This window comes from Gallus gallus, chromosome 12, assembly GCF_016699485.2.
Source record: "Gallus gallus isolate bGalGal1 chromosome 12, bGalGal1.mat.broiler.GRCg7b, whole genome shotgun sequence".
Classification (NCBI taxonomy): domain Eukaryota; kingdom Metazoa; phylum Chordata; class Aves; order Galliformes; family Phasianidae; genus Gallus; species Gallus gallus.
In genome coordinates, this window is record NC_052543.1 from 4,845,332 (window position 1) to 4,857,584 (window position 12,253).

General features: G+C 41.5%; 1 protein-coding gene across 2 annotated transcripts in view; it reads left to right on the top strand.

Moving 5' to 3' along the window:
- Window positions 1-387: 387 nt before the first annotated feature.
- SYN2 (synapsin II) overlaps window positions 388-12,253 on the top strand; it is a 145,030-nt gene continuing 133,164 nt past the window's right edge. For both annotated transcript variants that reach the window (XM_003641989.6, XM_040646674.2), the window contains exon 1: window positions 388-884. In XM_003641989.6, the coding sequence (XP_003642037.4) occupies window positions 517-884 (368 nt within the window). In that variant the 5' untranslated portion in view covers window positions 388-516. The remainder of the gene's footprint in view (window positions 885-12,253) is intronic.

The window sequence follows — 12,253 nt, forward strand, 5'->3', positions numbered from 1 at the left end:
GCTTCCCGGGCTATAAATAAAACCTTATTCGCACACGCAGTTGACGCCAAGCACCTCACAGCCTCGCGCCCTGACTTGCACCGGGTGACAGGCCGAACCCGGCAGCTCGCGTAGCCCGAAGGATGCTTTACCGCGGGGTTTTAGCTTAGCTACAGCCGCTGTCGCTGGCGGGCTCGGCGCCAGGGTAGACCCAGCCCGGCAGAAGGCGCGCTGGGGCACCCGCTCCGCTGCGCAGCGTTGCTGCTGCTGCGCCCGGCGGCCTCCGCTCAGCTCCGCACCGCCGCTGCACGCGCGCCGCGCGCTGCTGCCCCCTCGAGGCGGGCGGGAGCGGCGGAGGCGCGCGAGCCGCAGCAGCTGAGGTGAAGGCAGCGCCTCCCCGCCCCGGCCGGCAGTGAGGCGGCGACCGAGCCCGGCTGCGGATCGCAGAGCCCGCTGCGGCGCCCGCCGCCCTCCCGCCCGGCTCCGAGCCCTCGTCCAGCCGCCCTCCACAGCCTCGCCTTTCTCCCGCCCGGCCAGATGATGAACTTTCTGCGGCGCAGGCTCTCGGACAGCAGCTTCATCGCCAACCTGCCCAATGGCTACATGACGGACCTGCAGCGGCCGGACCCGCAGCAGCCGCCGCCGCCGCCTCCCTCAGCCTCCTCGGCGCCCGCCTCGGGCTCCCCGGCCGCGGAGCGTCGGCAGCCGCCGCAGTCGGCGCCCCCCCAGCAGCAGCCGCCGCCGCCGCAGCAGTCGGCGGGCAGCAGCTTCTTCAGCTCCCTGTCCAACGCCGTGAAGCAGACGGCGGCCTCGGCCGGGCTGGTGGACCCCACCTCCGCCTCCTCCTCGGCCGCCGGCAGAAAGTTCAAGCTGCTGCTGGTCATCGACGAGCCTCACACGGACTGGTAGGTGCCCGCGCCCCCGGCCCCGTGCTCCCCCTCCCTTCTCCGTCCCTCACAGCCCCGCTCCCCTTCCCCTGCCGCGGGATCCCGGGGGGGTGGTGAGGCGCGCGGGGCGGTGCGCGGGGCGGGAGGGGCTGCCCGCAGCCGGGCTGAAGCGGGGCTGGAAGATGGAGCCCGGACCGGAGCCCCGGAGCGCCAGCAGGGATCGGGAGCCGCGTCCGTCGGCACGCTCAATAAAGCTTATCTACCGCACCGAAACAGCGTATCCTGTGTTCAGTGAAATAAAGAATTCGTGCGAGCGCGGGGGGTACGACTTGGTTTTGGATGCCGTGTGGTTGTGGCGCTACGTGCGCTAATTCATATTGATGAGCGCGCTTGTTTTCGTGCAGAGCTCACCGGTGCTGGTGCAGCTGCTGAGATGCGTACTGGGGCGAAGGTCCTTCAGGAGATCGGTGGCGAGCCGGCAGTTGTGCCTTAGCTCAGTGCATGCGTATGATGATTAGGGTAATTAACAGCTGGGCTTTGATTTGGTAAACCAAGCCGTTTGCTTCCACGATAAACACAGATACGTGTGATTTACCAAAGCCAAACTTGTACTGCAACTCGTTCCTTCTGTGCCTCGCTGCTGCCCGTGGGAGAGGTCACAGCTTCTTCAGACCCCGTGTATGCCGTAATGTTGTTTACAGAAAGGTGCACGTTTATTAATCGTTATCACTGTTCCCTGCGATGTGTTTACATGTCAAGCTGTGAATCCCCACTCTTGGTGTCACGAATTGCGGTGTATAATATCTAAATGATGCCTAAAAATAATACAGAGTAAAACAAGTGTGTTGTTACAGCACTGACATCATTTGGTAATGGATTGTGGGTCTGTGATTTTACTGTCAGCTTCTCGAATTTGTATCCCCACTGCCCAGACATACGTGTGCACTTCTGATTTGAGACCGTTTGCTTTGAAATAGTACTTTAATACTCAATACAGAAATTTAAGCGTAATAAAAATGGAGTTATCCATAGCAAAGATACTACGATCGTTAAGATAATGTTACCTGTCATGTCTCCCTTTAAAAACAAACGACAAACCCGACAAGGCTGTTGTATCTGCCAGACTACAGAAAGCCTCTGTGCCTACGTCACGGAGATGCATCCATGGACACTGCTCACTCCCTTGCAGATACATCTGTTTATTTGACATTCTACAGTGCACATATTTCTGCTTGGTAAATTAAATATCTAGCTGTGTTCATGAAGTTTGTTTCTGGTAGCATCTTTCTAGTACCGAAGCCAACCTGTGTATTATAACCATGCAATGTTTTACATACTTGATAAATGCATCCAATGTGAGCACAATATTTCAGCAAAATCGAAGCTCTTAAAGGTCTATTTTGTGAATGCCACCAACTGCAGTTCAGGTAGGAGACCAGATGCGTTCTCAAATGTACACAAGGTCACACTTGCCTGCTTTTTCTATATTTTTTTCCTTCTCATGGTATGCAGTATATATATATATACTAGTTGTATCAAGAACAGTTTGTTGTTATTGTGCTGGTACTGTCTCTCTTTTCCCTCTAAAAAGCTAATCAGGTTGCAATTGGGGATTTTAAAGTAAGTGCTGAAATATAAATGTGTGTATTCTGATAACATATGCAGAAGAGTTTGTTCCATACCTTTGGAATTTTGGACACCTACATTGGAATATTGGACTGCAACAGGATTTGACTACATCACACTTATGAGCAGGCTTGGGTTGCACTATTAGTGATAGTTATATTGAAGGCTGGAAGTGGCAATAGATAAATGACAGTGATCTGATGGCTCTCTCTCCAGCTCCCTGCCTGGTATGATGCACTGACGTACGATTTAGTGAGATGAGGAATGTAGAGCTGCTGTCATGTGATACATGGAAAAAACACTGTCAATAACAACAACAACAAAAAACCCCAGTACCAAGTAAATCTCTTATGCTGAATGTAGATTCCCAAGAAACGATTTCAGTTGATTTATTTAATCCTGAGATGAAGATTATGTGCTGGGAATTTTGAGCTGCATTGTGTTTTCCTTACATTGAAAGTGTATGTATTGCCTTTGGGTTGCAGTCTCAATAGAAGTCAAAGAATTTCAACCTGGATCATAATGCAATCCTACTACATCAGTATCCTCTTTCTAGCAATCTCTAGAGTATGTATTAAACACCTTCTTTTGTGAGCTAGACATATTGCCCCTTAATTTTAGTACCAAAAGTACATTGTGTTTCTATTATGTTTAATTTCTATTAGAAATTAATTCATGCTTGAAGTGTGAGATCTAATAACCCTTGCACTGTTGTTGTTGCTAGTGGATTCATATGGGTTATTTTACAAATAAATGAAAGTCCAGTTGTTGTTTGCATTTTTAATCTTGATCTAGGTGCCTTCTATAATTTTCTTGTCTTAAAAAGTTCTTCCATTCACAGGTTTTGAAATTATTCTTTTACTGTTTCTTTTATGGCATAGGGAAATTAACTTATCTGTTCTAATTTGCATATTTTGCCATGCTAACTTGTCTGAGTCTTTAAGGAAGGAAAGCAAGTATAGTCATCTTGTCAAATCATGCTCCTTACTCCACTCAATCAACTCCATGTTAGAACTGTGAGAGATTATTTTCCTACAGGCTCTTCAGAAGCTTGCAGCTATGTAAATGAGAGAGACCTTCAAGGTCTTCCAATAAAGACAAGACTGCAAAATAAGCTGATGTCAAAGGCTTTGTATTGGTTAATACTGTTACCCCTGCCTCCATGACAAGTGAAGGAAAAAAAGAAGACAGGATAAAGCTTTCAGTCAGCTTCCAGAGACAAACCCAAGACAAGCTATACTCACTGCTTCTGGTTCTGACAGAATACTTTCTCCTGGTCTCCTTCTACATCAAATGATCCTTTGGTCCAAAGATGGAATAAAACAACAGTCATTTTTGTCAGTTATCTTTGAAGCTTTCTCTCATTCTAGGCTACCACTATAAAGAAGGGATGACTTGTAATTCCAACACTCCTTCAGATGAAACAGTACTATTCATTTATATAAAAGCAGTGGAAAGGCTCTTCTTATTTTCTGGCCCATTCTTTATGCATTTCAATGTCATGTTCTTTTCATCTGCAGCTGCATACAGAACAGGTATTTTTAATACCTTCATTGATGTCTAGATCCTTCTCCCGAGTTACCACATCTAGTTGAGAACCTTGCAATGTACTTGAAAGGAAGAAGTCATTTTGGTAGAAAAACAAATGATTCCCAGGCACTTCATGCATCTGTTAGGGAAGGGGAAGCTTCAAAGAACCCCTTTTTACTTTCAGACTTCATGTAATAGACTTCATCCTGATTATTTTACAGGTGTAGGTATCTGTGTTGCTGTTTTTACAAATGGAAGAAGCTAGGAAGTAAAATCTTTTGCTCAAGGTCATTCAAGAGCCTAGTGGCAGAGCTGAAATAAAACCTAGATATTTTGCTTAACCTTTTATTTCTCCTTTTCTAGCTGTTTTGTAAGCGTCCAAAATTTTCAGCTAGATATGCTTATTTTACAATGTATTCAATTTCTTCAGGAAATAACCATTTTGTACTGCATGCAAAATGTGCTGAATATTCAGTTCTGTGTGAGCAATTGGTTAGAGGGTGTACATCAGTGGCAAGGTGCCAAAATGCTGCGTATGTAAATCATTCTCTTTATTGAAAGCTTATGCCTCTTTAGAAAGTTGTTTCCATACTGAAAAGTAACTATTGCTTGGCTGGTCTCGTGCTTCAAAGATCGACTCATTGGCTGTAGTGATGAAAGAAGCAGATGGAAAAAGCACAAATCTTGTAAGTATCAGTGCATTTCCTTTCTTCTACTTTTCTCCCCACCCCAATAATTACACACTTCTTGTAATGTTAGCTGCTTTAGTAGTTACCTATCTTTTGATAGGTCCAAAAAATCATTTCCAAAACCGTTGTGCTACCTGTGGGCTAATACTGCTCATCATGATGTTTTTAGTCTCTCTGGCATTATCTCAGTGTGTAAAGACACTGATTTATGATACAGAAATTTACTTCAGTTTTTTGTTTGTTTGCTTGCTTGTTTGTTTGTTTTTTCATTTCTTCAGGCAACTAGAAGGTGGACAACAGTTTCAGTTACAGATACTTATGACGTTATGTATTAGGGTAACTGCCAAATAACTTGCATACTACACGAGGATTTTATTGTGTTATTTCTGTAAGGATGGTTCAGTTGTGCATAACCAACTGGGCTCTGAGTATTTCCAAACCAAAGTTAGAACAAATTCTTATTCTAGTCTATTAGATAGCAATATGTTTTAATAATTGCACCATTCATTGCAAGTCATCTGTTAACAAGTTTTCCAGACTTAGAAGGTGTCACTTTCACTAATGCATACATGAGGGCAAATGCTTTGCCAGAGCTCTTGATAATCTTCTGGTTAACAGTAGGATAACAGTCTCTGGAAGGTCAGTGTTCTTTCCTGTCTCCTGGTATTACAAAGCACACTGCTACTCGTAGAAGTAATAAAGCCACAGTATAGAGTGGGGAGGAAGGCCCAAAATGGAGACACATTGTATAAGCAGTAGGGATTGCAGAGGAAGGGGGGATTGAAAGTGTCTCCTGGCACTCATCTAGGGGCTGAAGGTGAATAGTTTTTCTAATCAAGCCATGGGAAGAGGCTGCTGTGTTCCAGAGGTGTAGGGAGACTCGTTTTTGTGAAAAGTGTGAGGTCATGCAAAATGTGGATACAAGCCTTTAAGCAATGAATATAAAGAGAAGGTATTCTTATAAGCTTGTTTATTTTATACTGGAAGAAAGGCTATAGGATAAATTATTTCTGTTAGTTTTAAAGATTATTTATTTATAACAGCTGTGCCTTTTGCAACAAGAAGCTCCAAATAGAAAAGGAAAAGCAACTTTCCTTTTGGTGTAACGCTCTAATTCTTTTGCAAGGAAGGGGTAGGGTCCATAAACTTCCTGAAATTTAGCAAAAGTGATAAAGATTCTATTTTTGTTTCTTTTTAATTCTTGCTTCATATAACATCTTCATGTTTTGAAGTGATCTTTGTGAGGACTTTCATCCACATCTTAAAGAATTGACAATGTTGCAGACTCGTTATGGTTGTGCCTTTGGACTAAGTTCCTAATACCCTTAAAAGTGGGATGGCAACCAGATTGTTACAGGAAGTCAACATGTGCTTAGACTGCTTCTTACAAGCAGGTGGTTAGAATGGTATTACATCTCAGCACACACTGCAGTTAACTCTATCCTGAAGCTCTGCATTTTTTTTTATCAAAATAGCAACATAATTAAAGAAGACACGAAGACATAACTGCAGTGAAAATGCTAAGTCATGGCCTGAACCAGTGATTGAGCACCTGGTGGGAAGGCAGGGCCAGCCCAGGTGCAATGCAGTGCACCTGAGTGACTGAAAGGGGCGGAACCAGGATCCACCCCTTCCTAGCCCTCACTGAAGGGTTGGCACTGGGGGTGAGAGTATCTCACTGGAGATTTCTGTGTGCCTGAGGCCTTCTGAAGGTAAGTAGATTCTTTTCTTAGTTTCTGTGTGTGCATCTGTTGCATTTGAGCAAGTCTTCTGTTGCTGCAGCCTAGGATTTTGCTGCTCTGCTCTCATTGCTGCACTTTCCGTGGTGTTATGGTAATCAAAAGTAACGTTGCCATGAGCACAAGCAGTGCACTTTCTGCTGTCTGAGAGGACAGCCGAAACAATGTGAGATGTTTCAGAAATGTTTACTTTGAACTCTTATCTACTGGTATTTGAGAAACCAGGTAGTTTTTACTGAAGGGATGAAGCTCTGGCACAAGATGCTTTATTTGTTCTTTGTCCCCTTTTTGTTCTTCTTTGTTTGGTTGTTTTTTTTTAACCTTAAGTGAATGCTGAGCAAGAATTTAAGAAGGAGGACATGCTGCTGAACCAACTGAAGTAAATGGTGTAGTAATGCGTTAACAAATCTGACTGAAAACAGTTTCATTCAAGTTGTATTTCATGTCTGTACTCTGAAACGACCAACTGATACAGTTCTCCCCCAATGTGTGTGTTAGTATTTGGTGATAAGGCAAGAGAAGATTCCAGAGGGTTTTTCAGTTCACCTTCAGTTCTGTAATAGTTGGATGCATTAGTATAAATAGCAAAACTCAGTATACAATAGAGGTTGCCTTTTGACAAAATCTTATAAAAAATAAAAGTAGAAAACTCTTACTGGAAAGAGCTTTTATACTCCAGATTGTGATTTACCTATTTAAACAGTTTCTTACCTGCTGTGATGTAGCTTCAGGCAACGTAGTGTGCATGAGATGCTCATTAGGAATTTGAACATTCTGTATTTGTTCATTTTGGATTTTCTCTGTCATCCCCTCCGCCATACTCAGAATCATAGTGAATCTTGCAGTCTATTTAGTTGAAAAGTGAAGTGTCGCCATAGGACTTTCTGTATTTTGAGCTGTTTCTGTTTTAAACAGATGTGTTAGTCTCTGATCTGTAAAAACTACAGGACACAGCAAGCTGTACTTCTTTTTATTAAAACTGTGTTTCTCCGAAAGATCAATGCTAAATTAATATTCTTGCAGTATATTCTTCATATAACACTTCAACATTTGCATTTTTAGTACCCAGTTTGTAATAGTACAGTGAGATGATTCATATGCAGTGTCGCAGAGCTTTATTACCTTCAGTATTCATCCAGCTTGCCCCCAGCAACTGCTCTAAACTACAGAAATCTCTTTAATATTTTATATATTTGTAGATAAAATGCACTTTCAACTTAAAAATAATATGATAAGACTGCAGTGTTTGTGTATAAAGTTGTGTCTGAAGAGGGGAACCATAACTACAGGAAGTTGTATTTGGATACAGAACCTCTGCCAGACTGGATGAAAACTGCCAGATGAAAGGGTAATTACAAGTAGGTGGAAAAGCTGTAAGGAAATGGCAAGGAGAGTCATGAGCTATGAAGTAAATATTGCCTGAAATAACGATATTTGTCCCAAAGATGAGGCTGCTTACAATGTAGAGTGAAAGAAAAAGTGTAAAAAAGTGATAAGACCTTAAAAGTGCCATGGGTGGGAGGACATTATAGCTTGGTCTAGAATGTAAAATATTTGCTTGATTGCACTGCTGCTTTTGCTAATTAAACAGCTCTGTCTGTGCTAAGTCAAACTGACTTCGGAGAAGGAAGCGAGTGCACTTTTAGACAGCCAGATGGAGGAGAATGAGGATGGGTGTTCGTGGTAACATAACTGCAGACTGTGAGTAATTGGAGACTTGCAAAAAAGTAGAAAAATTTTGTTGGTCAGTTTTCCAATACCCCTTTCACCACAAGCGTGTATCCACCTGGCTGAAACAGAAATATTCACAAACTCTGATAAATACTCTGAAAAAGTTGGTGACCAATGTAAATCTGTTTGTATATTTGCAAGCAAAATGTATATAAATGGTAATTCAGAAGACACAGCCTTAAATCTAAAGAGGCTCTTGCTGGTTTCCCTGTAGACAGACCTGTGGTGGTCTTCATCAAATTCTGCTGCTGCTAGAACATGGCTTGTAAAGATAGTATTATATTTGTTAACTTGTTGCTTTTAGCAATAAGCTATTGCTTTTACAAATCAGCTACTTCTATTTCATTCAATCACTGTTTGGTAATTTTGCAACTGTGGAAATTGCAGCATGGTCCTTGGAATATTGCTCCAGAGGGGACTGATTTTCAGGGCAGAACAATGTCTAAAGCAGAACAGCAACGACCCTCAAGCTGTACCTAAAGCTGGCTGTTTTCTGGTTTGGTGGAGTCAGGCAATAACAGGGGACATCTGCTTTTCTCATTGTGATTGTGGCTGCCTCTCAGCAAGTGAACTGCCTGGGCTGCTTTGCTGATGAAGGCCACCAGAGGATGCCTGCTTACTCTGCTCCTTTCTGAATTTCAAACATCAGCAGAGATGGGATTCAGTTAATGGATGGCTCCAGTAGACTGTGCTGAAGAAGATGGGACTTCAGGTTATGGGTTTTTTTTTTAAGATCTTTTTCTTTTTTTAACCTGCATGCAGCAGCTGTCTTCATCCTTCTTCCTGTGTACCAGTTACTGAAGTGAGCAGAAGACATGTGGGATGTCACTTAAGTTGCTGAACAGGAACAGTGTTCTCTTAACAGCTTTTACCTCTAAACACCTATGTTTGGACTCAGAGTGTTTTTTGTTGTTACTGAACTCATACAAAAGGGGCAGGAGGGTTCAAGCTTTTTCTTTCCTCTGTGGGCATCAGGACGTAGTCTCTCCTTGTGCAGACAAAAGTGTAAATGTACTTAGCCTGTTTTTGCAAAAAGCTCTGTGGGATGCGTGGTGTCTAATGAAGCGTGATTGCCTCCTTTTTCATCCATTACCAAACAGAGAAGAAAAATGGCACATAGCACCATCAGCCAGTCTGGTGCCAGAAGCTGCAACTGAAGGCGGTTTGGGTGCAGTGTTTGAAGAGGAACAAACTCCCTACTATTCATCCTCAGATTGGAACCCACTTCTTGAGATGAGAAGAGATTCTGCAGGAGCAGAATTACAAGTTCTTAGACTCTGTGTGGAAATGCTTTAGCTCTATGTGCCATGTTCCTCAAGAGAAGAGAATATTTTTAGATTTAGGAATTCAGGAAGTAATATTCATGGTGAAAAATAGGATTATGTGCAATATATAAATCAAAGTAAATGATGTTAATCAGTAAAAACAGCTTGTTTTAATGCATGGTTGATCAAAGTCAACATCTCTGCTGAATCTGCATTTGTCTCGTGTATTGTAACGGGTAGCAGTTAGCATGTGAAATGGATTTCATTTTATGCACCACAAAGAGCGGGATTATTGTGGACCCATATAAAGAGGTGTGTGTGTATGTATATCAGTGCACATTATATATATATATATTCTGCAGTATATCAGGGATGCTTAACTGAATTCCCTGTCCAAGGTTGTCCGTCATGGTAAGAACAGAGTATTTTGTTTTGCCTGAAAACTCAGGGTAAAGAAAAATCCATGCATGTGAAACTAGTAGCAGTTCTTTAAGGAAGTAAACAAACCAAAAGAAAGGTTAGAAACAGCTCTGATCAGGTGGTTCGAGTTACAAATATATACTCATCATCCATATCCTTTAAAAGAAAATTAGATGCCAGGGCGCAGCCCAGCCTATATACTTTTATTCTCTTCAAATGGAGTAGTTGTATTTCTGTTCACGCTCAAATTGAATCGTTAGTAATGCAGAGTTACTGTCTTTTACAATTCTCTTTATCAGCTCTCTCCATTAATACTGCTGAGTGCATTCTGAGGACTGTGTGCAGTCATTTATCTAAACTATGTCAAGAAATAATACAGCAAGCTTCTAGAATTATCCAAAAGCTGAAATCTTTCTTTAATAATATGTCAGAATTTTTTTTTTTTTTGAATTGAGTGTTATTGCAATTGTCTAGATAGGTTGAAGGGGAAAACTCAATCTGTGTTTTCCATTTAGTTGTCTTTTTTAATTAACAAGGCCTTATTTGACCTTTATATTGAAACAAAAATGGCATATTTAACATGTTAGACTGTGGAGTCTAACAAATGACAATGGAAGGTACAAAATACTTACTAGCTATGGAATTATCTCAACATTTGTTGATTTGCTCTTGCAGTTTTTCCATGTGAGCAGTTAAGTACTTGCATATGCTACCAATGGATTTGTGGGGAAGTTGTAGGTTAGTCATGGATTTAATATTAGTTGATACTATTCAAAAGAGCAATTTCAAACCACTTCTTAGGGATCGCTTGGTTATTCTGGAAAGTTTACTCCTGGTTTTAATTTGTCACCTTTTATTTGAAAGAAGAATGGATGACATGCTGGTTACAAATTTCTAGCTACAAACCAGGGTGAATATGCAAAAACAAGTTTGTCCTGTTACACAGTTCTTTAAATCTACCTTCTTTGTTTTAAAGAAGACACACTCTGTTTTTCCAGTAATAATATTAATTGAAGATAACCCCATATGTTCTTGGGCATGAAATGTAGAGAACTCCCTGAAAATACAGGATTTGTAACATTCATGCTAAATAAATATCCTGTTAACGAAAGGAAGTTCATAAATTGAATTATATGGACTTAAATCCTCACCTGATCTATGTGCATAATTGAGCCATGTTGCCCAGGACGTACACGCAGAAGAAATAGTAGTAGTAGTACCGATAAGCGTATGTATGCTAGAATTGGAAATTAAAAACTGGAGCACAGGCCACAGTTAAGATGGGCCCTTGTTGTAAACATGCTGAGTTGTGCTCAGTTGTTGCCTGGCTAGATAGATTAAAGCCAGCATGTGTGTACCTCCCTGTGCCATAAGACATTTAATTTGTCTTTGCGTGTTCAGTGGCTCTGTTTTTATACCACAGAGTATGTGCAATAGGGAGGCTGATAACTTTTGCTCAGCAATAGTAATTAAGTGGAGAGAGGAATTTAAAACGGACAGAAGAAAATCAGTTTTTGCACTGAATTACTGTTTACCATTATTTCTGTACTGCTTTTCACATAGTTCCGTCATAAGTAGCAAAACATATTTATCCTCTGAGGACTTAGAATTAAATTAATAAGTACTAACATAGAATGTTCAGCTGAGTACTTACAGTGAGGTCTCAGCTTGGCAATCCAAGTGTTGACTGTTTTGAAATCTCGGGAGTCTTTGAGTAACGCAGTATACTTTGCTCATTTGACTGTTTTATAAATAATTCTGCCCCTTTTCTTTAATATAATTTCTGCAGTACTGAAACTTGCCTTTCTAGTCCTTTCAGACACTTTCTACGTCATTTGAGAAACATTTCAGAGAAGGTGGCATTGGCCTTCTGGCAGCTGATGGGCAACAAAGGCTAAAAGCTTTCAGTTGTAGCAAACTATAGGAACAGATTTCCTACGTTCCTAAATTAGGTGCCAGTAGTGCAAGCGGTTATGTCATAGAAGGTTCAGCATTTGGGTGTCTTCTGAATGTCCAGGATGGCTAAAGATTGTGATTAATATAATATTTTGCATATTTGCACTTTATTAAACAAACACAATACATTTGCCTCATATTTAAAATAAATATATTTGTTTGTATACAAGTAATGGATCTGGAAGTTTCCAGCCAATTTTTATGAAAATACATTTGTGAATGTTTCATCCTAGGACTTCAGCAAAATTCTTACAAGAGATATGGGGAGGGAAAAGGGAGGAAAGCGCTAACTGTTCAAATGGGAGTAAGGGTTTGTTTTTATTAATTCCTAAAGTAGACATTGAAATGCTGGAAATTCAGTCCTATGAAAATTAGTCGTGACTGAAATGTATTTCAGCTTAGAGAAAATCCCTCTTCTGGGCAGAAGTCAG